Below are 10,000 nucleotides of genomic sequence, written 5' to 3' on the forward strand. Positions count from 1 at the left end.
CCGATTGGACGAGGCCGAGAAGCTCCCGCCCCCACAGAGGGACAGGGAGGTGCAGGTAACCTGTGTGTGTGTGTGTGTGTACTTGGTGGATGAGAAATCCATAATCTACGTACATGCTACATCATGGTTCCAGCTCTTTGCTGATTGCATGCAGGTTTATTTTGCCGACTGAAAGGTCTGCTGTAGCGGTCAGAGGTATCCAAAGTAAATGTAAATTCACGGTACAAGTACAACACTGGCACATGATATTACATAGCTGTTACACTTAGGGATGCACCGATACAGATACTGGTATCTGCACCAGCTGATCATGACAAGACAAGTGCACACAGGTCTACTGATTATTCAGATAAATTACCTGTGTTGGAATGAGACTGTGCTTCTTGTTTAACTTATACTTTTGGCATCTCTTGTAACTGATGCCTGGTCTAGTTGCCAGAATAAAATGAAATGGAGTAGAGGGGCTAGGTGGTGACAGCCCAGCGAGCTCCATGGAGTTCTATAATCTGTTTTCATTGGCTTGCACTTAAATGTTGAATTGTCGTACATGTAGGTGTCATGATGTGAAAGGCCGACGATTACATAATTATTGCCTGTTCAATATCTTTCTCTCCCTCTCTCTATCAATATCTCTGTGTGTCTGATTTTACATATCTTTATGTTCCTCTTCCTCTCTTTCTCCCTCTCCCTCTCCCTCTCCCTCTCCCTCTCCCTCTCCCTCTCTCTCTCTCTATCCCCCTCTCTCTATCCCCCTCTCTCCCCCTCTCCAGTCTCTGCATTGCGAGTTGGAGGGTATGTGTGTGCGTGTGGGGGGTGTGAGGGAGCGTGCTCTGCTGCTCATCACAGCTCGTGGTCCGGCCTGTAGCGAAACTGTGGAGCCCAAACTCACAGACCTCACCAGGGACTTCAGCAAGGTGTCCCAGCGCATCCGGGCCGCACAGGTACCACATGGATACGATGCACGCGCACACACACACACACACACACACACAGCACATCCGGGCAGCACAGGTACCACATGGATACGACGCGCACACACACACACACACACACACACACACACACACACACACACACACACACACACACACACACACACACACACACACACACACACACACACACACACACACACACACACACACAGCACATCCGGGCAGCACAGGTACCACATGGAGGCAAGACACACACACACACACACACACACACACACACACACACACACACACACACACACACACACACACACACACACACACACACACACACACACACACACAATGCATCAGGGTAGCGCACATGGAGACAAAGCATGCTCACTGCGTGCACATTGTTTTGGTACATATTAAATACACGCTGTTGATGTGTATTGTGTAGGGCTGTATGCACATGCAAGCCTTTGTATGTCTATTTGTGTGCAAATTAAATCATTAATATTTAACATACAGTAACAAATGCAACATATGCTTTAATAATATTGTGATCATAATTCATATTCTACATGAATCAGTAATATGAGTTGACGAGACTGACTTTAATCTGAGTAATGCTGTGTAACTGTAACAACCTCACAGATTGTTCTCCGTCTTGTCTGTCTGTCTGTCTTTCTTGTCTGCATGTGCCTGCATTTGTTCGTGTGTGTGTTTGTGCGTGTGTGTGTGTGTTTGTGCGTGTGTGCGTGCGTGTTTGGGCGTGCGTGCGTGTGCGCGCGCGTGTGTGTGTGTGTGCATGCATATGTGTGTGCGTGCGTGTGCGCGTGTGTGTGCGTGTGCGCGCGCGTGTGTGTGTGTGTGTGTGTGTGTGTGTGTGTGTGTGTGTGTGTGTGTGTGTGTGTGTGTGTGTGTGTGTGTGTGTGTGTGTGTGTGTGTGTGTGTGTGTGTGTGTGTGTGTAGGCGTGTGTGGAAGAGCAGTGTGTGGAGGTGGATAGTCGGCTGCAGCAGTTTGAGTCTGAACTGCAGGCCTGTCTCCACACTCTACAGAGCCAGGACACACACCCTGCAGACGAGGAGAGAGTACGACACACACACACACACACACACACACACACACACACACACACACACACACGCACTACACATTACAGAGCCAGGACACACACCCTGCAGACGAGGAGAGAGTACGACACACACACACACATAGACACACAAAGTTGTCTACTAAGTTCTAATAATGATTCATAAAATATCTACAAATAATATGTTCAAGATCCTACAAATCTTTTAGCAGAGTATTTTTTTCATTTACAAAAATCTTGATGTTTGATAAAATATCAACATTTCCCACTAATTTACAAACTTTTGTTTATGTTTTGTTCATCCTTAACTAATTATTTACTAAGTCTTTATAATGCTTTTTGTGCATCCATTATTATTAAGTATTACCAGCGACTTCAGTGGCATCACCAACACACACACACACACACACACACACACACACACCACACTTATCCTTACCGAAGGTCATCTGTGTGTGTGGCGTTTGCGTACGTGTGTGTGTGTGTGTGTGTGTGTGTGTGTGTGTGTGTGTGTGTGTGTGTGTGTGTGTGTGTGTGTGTGTGTGTGTGTGTGTGTGTGTGTGTGTGTGTGTGTGTGTGTGTGTGTGTGTGTGTGTGTGTGTGTGTAGCTGGATGATCAGAAGGCGTGTGTAGAGGACTTGCTGAGGAGAGGAGAGGAGGTGCTTCAGCTGACTCCCCACGAGGACAAGAGGAGAGAGCTGAGGATAAAACTACAGCTCTTACAGGTACACACACACACACACACACACACACACACACACACACACACACACACACACACACACACACACACACACTCACACACACACACGAGGGCAAGAGGAGAGAGCTGAGGATAAAACTACAGCTCTTACAGGTACACACACGCACGCACACACACACACACACACACACACACACAAAAGGAGAGAGCTGAGGAGAAAACTCAAACTCTTACACACATACACACACACGCGCACACACACACAGAGTCGAGCTCAGTAGAAGACTACCACACACACACACACACACACACACACACACACACACACACACACACACACACACACACACACACACACACACACACACAACTGAAGCATGTTCTGTCCTTGACTACTGTACCTTGTAAAGAACAACCCACACCAACCCCCCAGCCCATCTCCCTCTCTCTTAATTCAAGGGTAGCTGCATTGGTCAATGAAATAATTCTTGCTAAAGCTGAAAGCAACATAAAAAGATGAAATATAAGTTTTGGAACGATACATTAATACAAAGAGAAAAATACCACAGAAAAATCTATACTCTCTCTCTCTCTCTCTCTCTCTCTCTCTCTCTCTCTCTCTCTCTCTCTCTCTCTCTCTCTCTCTCTCTCTCGCCTTCTCTCCTTCCCTCTCTCTACCCACAGCAAGAGGTGTGCTTTGACAAGCTGCCCATGGTGGTGATGACGGAGCCAGGGGACTCTTCCTCATCCCTTTCTCTCACGCCGGCCACCGAAGAAGAGGAAGAAAGACAGCGCATGGAGAAGAGGATGAGTGAAGAGGAAGGAGAAAAGGTTGATGGAGGAGTGTCCGCCGAGGAAGGGCTGGAAGAGGAGGAGGGGAGGAGGAGTGCGTCTCTTCATCTCTCTCCCTGCTCCTACCTGTTGGAGGTGGGTAGGAATATTAACGGGTAGTGGTGTGGATCGGCACTGCCCTCACGATCCGATTCGATCACGATTCGGGAGGTAGTAGATCCGGTTAATAACGGGGCACCTAAGTCACGCTCTTCTACTTCTGGTCCGATTAGAGGTTGAGGAGGGATGGAAAGGCAATGACTGCAGTTTTTTTAATAGATGATTGTATGTTGGGTTTGGGCGGTATGGGCAAAAAATAATAGCAGGTTTTTTTAAGGACTTTAATATTTTGACAATATTTTCAAAGAAACGCCTTTTTTAACCCATTTAAGCCTAAGGCACCTGCAAAAAAACGCCTGTTGAATGCCCCAAGCCCTTCTTGGGAAAAAGTGTCCAGCCTATAAAAACGAAGGTTATGTATATAACCACGGTTCTATGAGTTCCGGATGACCGCCAGAGGCGGTGCTTACAGCACATGGATATCCATGCACGTCAGTGCAGGTCGAGTACTTAGTAACAACAAAGTCACTTGTGACCTGGGTGACGTCACCCGGTGACCCCGGGGTCGGGGTCAAAAGAGCAACGCACCCAGGAAATGTCCTCTTGGCAAAATTTCTCGTGTACACTCCGAGTGACAGCCAAGCTCTGGCGGTCATCCGGAACTCATAGAACCGTGGTTATATACATAACCTTCGTTCTATATCGTTCCTCCTGACCGCCAGAGGCGGTGCTTACAGCACATGGATGACCAATACCAACAAAGTCATGAGGAGTGCCCAACCGTCGTCAGTGCTACTGAGACGGACCTGAAGCCACCGCAGTCGCCACAGGATAATGTGGGACGACATCAAGACAATAAAACCTGGTGAAGGCGCAGCCGGATGCCCAGGAGGCCGCGCTGCATACGCCTTCACACGTACCATAGGCCACATGCGATCCAGTGCAACCTGGTCTAAAGGGCCCACGGGCTGCCAAAGTGAGAACCACAGGGGCAGCGCCAACCTGGTGGGGAAGCAAAAGGTCCAACCGCACCACCCCGTAGCCGTACCAGACGGCCCGGCACCACCTCCGGGTCCAGCCTCCATGGATGAGGCGGAACACAGGAAAAGAAGGTCAGCAACAGAGTCCTGTACGATGACCGCAAGTGTACACCAAGACCAAGGCGAGTGTCACCACCACGGACAAAGGCAGAGTAAGCAGCCGGAGACAATGCAGAACAGTCTGCGGCATTGGGACATGGCGTAGTCAAGACCATGTACCCACACCTCAAGAGGCCACAGCAAGCGGAGGCCGAGGGAAACGATGCAGGATGCCGGGGTCGGCACACACACACACCAACACCTGGAAGGAGTATAGCGTCAGGAAGGGGCGCGTCCAATGCCGGCAAGCACGTAGGATGCCAGCAGCAGGAGACCTTGAGACGGCGGTCCAGGAGGCCGCAAGCCGAGAACGGGGCAAAGCCCACGCCATGACGGGAACGGCAACATAAGTGGAATAAAACCACATGTAAGGAACCGCAGCGCCCAGAAGGCTACACCACAGTGCAGCAAGTGGACGGACCAAATGGGCGTCCAGGGATCGCTGGCAGCAAGCAGAGGGCCTCCCAGCATGGCTCAGACAGGGGTGCTGCGCAAGCCACAGCAATCACCGTGCCATGGTCCGGTTCGGCAAAACCTTGCCCAGTACTCCGGACACATAGGCCTGCAACCAAGAGCCAAAGAGGCAGGTCCGGGCAGGCGGGTCGGCCACAACGGCCCAGGGTGGCCGAGAGACGGCCAACAAGACATGGGGCACCGAGCACCCTGGCGTGCCGCACACAATGTTGCATCACAACTCCCGCAGATGAACACATCCGCGCCATGACATTGCGGAACCATCATGCCCCTGCAGCCGATAGCAGAACATGGGGCCTAACCATCCATACACCGTAGTAGCAGCCGTAAGGGCGCAGACACCCACCGGCGCTCGGAAACAGCGAGGAGAGATCACCCACGAGGCGAGCTTAGCGAGACGACGAGGAACAGTCGTCAGAAAAAGGCAAAACATGCAGCAGGGCCGCCCACGTACAGCAACAGAAGCTGTAGTGGCACCATCATCACCCCTGGGGAAAGCGATCCCATGAAACAGGGAAACATGTAAGGCAACAGAATATGGAGCGGGACCACTCCCACATACATGCCGTAGCCGCAGTGGTGTAGGCACCAAGGGCACCCCCCAGCGAGGCCATGGCGAAGTCACCAAGGGCCTACGGAGGACAACAAGCAGCAGGCTGAAGACAAAGAAAGCAGACAACTGCTTCGGGGCAGGAATGCTCACAAACAGTGGCATCAGCCACAGTGGACCACCAGAGGGCCAAGGGGCGAAACAGCCAAAGGCCCTGCAAGGTCCGAAGGACGATGCGCCAGCCATAGGGCAGTGGGCAAAAGCGGACAATAGGAGGCAGAGCGGAATCACTCGCATATAGCAGCCGCAGCCGAAGTGGCGAGGGCACCAACGGCAACCACAATCAGCCCACGGTGAAGCCGCACACGGCCAAACGGGCCCCAGAGGATGACGCATAACAGTCCGATGAGAATGCAGACGAGCAGAAAACAGGGCATGGAGTGGAACCACTCTCACACAGCAGCAGCAGCCGTAGAGGCGTAGACACCAACGGCACACCCAAGGAGCCGACAGGCAGGACCGCCCACGGCCAACATGGTAAAGAGTAGCGAGCTACACAGCATGATCTGGAGCGAAGTCACTCCAACAGCGGCAGCAGCCATGACGGCGCGGGTGCCCTGGTGTGCTCAAGAAGCCAACGGGCGAAACCCGCCACTGCCGACCAAAGCCTGGATAACGACTCGTACCAGTCGCAAGGCGATGAATAAAAGGAAGCCAGGCCGCAGGACAGGGAGCAGGACCACTCACTGCAATGCAATCATGCAAACCAGGCACATTCGATACTATCAGGTACCAAGGCCCACACATCAGCCTGCAGCAGCCATCAAGGCGTAAGCGCCGGTGGCATCATCAAGAGGCCCACAGGCGAAACCACCAGCGGCCAAACACCCAGGAGGACGACACTAAACAGTCGTAGGACAGAGATAACAGTAGCCAGAGCGAGATCACTCATGCACAGGACCACCACAACGTACCGTAGCTGCCGTAGCTGCACAAGCGGCGACGGCATCAAGTAGCCCACAGGCGGAAACGCCCACAGCCAGAATGACACAGTAGGACGGTGGACAACAGCCGTAAGACAACGGAGAGAGGTAGGGAACAGCGGACGAGCGGGAACACTCACGCCGTACAGCCACGCAAGGGCGCAAATTGTGCAAGCACGTAGTGCCACTGTGTAACCCATGCGCACAGAAGAACGGCAGGATGTCTGGACCCCGTCAACACACCATAGCAGGCGCAGTAGCGCACGCGTCGACGGCAGTGGAGCAGCCTACAGGGCGGAAAACACCCATGGCCAGAAAACAACTCAGGGAGGCCACGCGCAAAAGGTCTGAAGATCCCGGAGGAGTGTTCAGAACAGAAGGCGTGACGGAACCATCCACATAAAACAGAAATAGCCGCAGTGGTGGGAGCACCAGCGGGATTCACAAGGAGTTCTAGCCTCAGGCGAGATCACCCATGGCCACACAAACCCAAAGGGACGTTGTGGAGCAGACCTCAGACGATGAACAAAGTTGAACACATCGGACAGGGTGTAATCATGCACACACGGTAGAAGCAGCCCTCGTGGCGGAAACGCCATCGGCATGCACAAGTAGTCCCAGCCCCAGGCGAGATCACCCATGGGCAAACAAAACAGTCACCAGACTGGGAACAGAGGTAACACAGCAGCGCTGTACCAGTTACATCCTGAAACAGGGCATGCCGCCGGTATCGGCGGCAGGCAACCGGCATGGCGGCAACAGAAACCGGCTACGTCGCCGGCATGCGGTGTGCAAGCGAGAATACTGCCACCCTGTGACCTCCGAGCAGGAGGCTAGAGGAGGGGAGGTAGAACGTCCAACACTCCAAACAGCCAACACCACGTCCACCCTGTGGCGCGCGTCAGGCGGAGGGCCCACACATGGCCCAGCAACATGCAGGCCGCACAGGCCAAGCAGGTTAAACCCCGCCACAGGCGTTCCCAGGAAGGAGGGGCACTCGTGAGGGTCGACATCCATCTCCAGGACCACCCAGCAGTCGGCGCAGCAGTGGGAAAAAAAAACCCAACATGGTAGCCAACATGGAAGTCGGTAGGCAGCCGAGGACACTGGGCTGACAAGCAAACAATGCAACATACACACTAGGGCGAAGGCACCCCAACGGAAGCCAATAAGTAAGCCAGCAGGGAGGCGAGGACACCAGGCAGGCGAGCAAACACTGAGAAAAAACACACAGAAGGGGCGAGAGCACCCCAACGGCAGCCAAAACACATGCGTACACAAGCATACAATGCATCCCAATGGTGGTCAGTAAGGAAGTCAGCAGGTAGGCGAGGACACCGCACTGACAAGTAAGCACTGAAAATACATAACCCAGGGGGCGAGGGCACCCCAATGGCAGTCAAAACACATGCGTGTAAGCACACAATGCAAAATATACACCAGGGGCGAGGGCATCCCAATGGCGGACAGTAAGGAAGTCAGCAGGTAGGCGAGGACACCGCGCTGACAAGTAAGCACTGCAAATGTAATGTAATGTAATGTAATGTAAGCACTGCAAATACACAACCCAGGGGGCGAGGGCACCCCAATGGCGGCCAATAATGAAGTCAGCAGTGAGGTGAAGACACCGCGCTGAGAGAACACTGCAAATACACAACTCCGGGGCGAGGGCACCCCGAGTGTAGCCAACAGGGCGCCAGCAGACAGGCGAGGACACCAAGCTGACAAGCAAGCAATGACACAAACTGCACATTGCAGTTGGCACTGGGCAGGCGCTGTCCAACCAAAGCGACTCACAGTAGGGAACATAACCACAGCCAACATCACTAGGCTGCAAGAAATGCACAGCAATACAAGTGCATGGCAAATACACATCACAGGGGCGGAGGCACCCCAACGAGGAGACAAGCAAACAAACGACCAGGCGACAACTGAGTGATTACACAGGCAGTTGGCAGAATATAATAATACCATAATACTAAACATGGTAACAGAATAATAGAACGGTGCGTGGCCCAGTAGGGAGAACACTAGCGTCAAGTGCAGACTAACCATGTAAACGATGGAGCTGGCAAGTAGCGGTGCGAGGGCCCTTTGGCGAGAACACCGGGGCAATGCAAATTGTAGATGAACCACCGCCACGCAGACAAGGAAGCCGTAATGTCAAACGAGCACGTAAGTAACGGCAATACTAGAACTTAACAGAATGCGCCAACGCAAGCCAGCCCGTGGACAGGCACAGGCTGAAGGCGCAAGTACACTAGCGTATTACCAATAAGTTAGCAACGTTGCAACAGTTCAAATAGTTGAGCAAGGATCGAACTATAAACTGAGGAGGAGTCGTGCGCCATAACCGCTTATCAAACAAAACCAGCGGGGGAACACTGGAAACAAAGCGAAAATCAATGATATATGAATTAAGCAAATGATAGCGGCGCACCAACACCACGCAAACGCCATGGTCTAACAAGCAGTTCAGTCAGCCAACAGAGAGGCGACGTTCACCACAACCGCTTACCAAACAAAACAGCGGCGGGAAACACCGCTGGAAAGTTGGAACCAAGCGGCGACAGAAATAAGATATTAACAACACGGCTTACCTCCAAATGAAATGCCGGTGGAAGCCATCAGCGGCGTGAACACCGCGTCGGGGCGAGGGATACAACAGGTAGCTTAGCTCAACCGAGCGAGGACACTCGGCAATGAGGCAACGCATTACCTCTACGCAAACATGGGATATCTGAGGAAAACGAAGGGGACCAAAGCGCAGTTTCTTGGGGGATGTAAAAACACAGCCCCAATCCCGAGGGTAACGAAACCGACAGGCGCTAGTCCAAAATCCATTAATGTCACATTTCACAGCACTCGCGACCTGCGATGATACGCGAGAAATGAAAAGAGGACATTTCCTGGGTGCGTTGCTCTTTTGACCCCGACCCCGGGGTCACCGGGTGACGTCACCCAGGTCACAAGTGACTTTGTTGTTACTAAGTACTCGACCTGCACTGACGTGCATGGATATCCATGTGCTGTAAGCACCGCCTCTGGCGGTCAGGAGGAACGATATAGAACCTCGGAGCACATAAAAACATGAAATTAGTTTAAATTAATTAGATAGGACGCTCGCTTTGCATTAGAATGTGACTTTTTTTGATAAAACTGTCTGAGCTTGTCTCAATGTTGTTATTTCCAAGAATATTAGACAAGAATATTGTTACCTGTTGCAGGTGAACAAGCTGCTGTTGG

At 52.2% G+C, this 10,000-nt stretch overlaps 1 protein-coding gene across 7 annotated transcripts in view; it reads left to right on the forward strand.

Moving 5' to 3' along the window:
- The window catches only part of utrn (utrophin), a 281,604-nt gene that overhangs the window by 121,055 nt on the left and 150,549 nt on the right, over window positions 1-10,000 (forward strand). For 6 of the 7 annotated variants that reach the window (XM_063223012.1, XM_063223008.1, XM_063223010.1 and 3 more), the window contains 6 exons: window positions 1-55; window positions 771-941; window positions 1,893-2,012; window positions 2,623-2,739; window positions 3,402-3,644; window positions 9,982-10,000. The exon at window positions 1-55 is cut by the window's left edge and continues 74 nt beyond it; the exon at window positions 9,982-10,000 is cut by the window's right edge and continues 89 nt beyond it. In XM_063223012.1, coding sequence (XP_063079082.1) covers window positions 1-55; window positions 771-941; window positions 1,893-2,012; window positions 2,623-2,739; window positions 3,402-3,644; window positions 9,982-10,000 — 725 coding nt within the window. The remainder of the gene's footprint in view (window positions 56-770; window positions 942-1,892; window positions 2,013-2,622; window positions 2,740-3,401; window positions 3,645-9,981) is intronic. The other variant, XM_063223011.1, reaches the window with a different exon arrangement.

Source organism: Engraulis encrasicolus, chromosome 18 (genome assembly GCF_034702125.1).
Source record: "Engraulis encrasicolus isolate BLACKSEA-1 chromosome 18, IST_EnEncr_1.0, whole genome shotgun sequence".
NCBI classification, from domain to species: domain Eukaryota; kingdom Metazoa; phylum Chordata; class Actinopteri; order Clupeiformes; family Engraulidae; genus Engraulis; species Engraulis encrasicolus.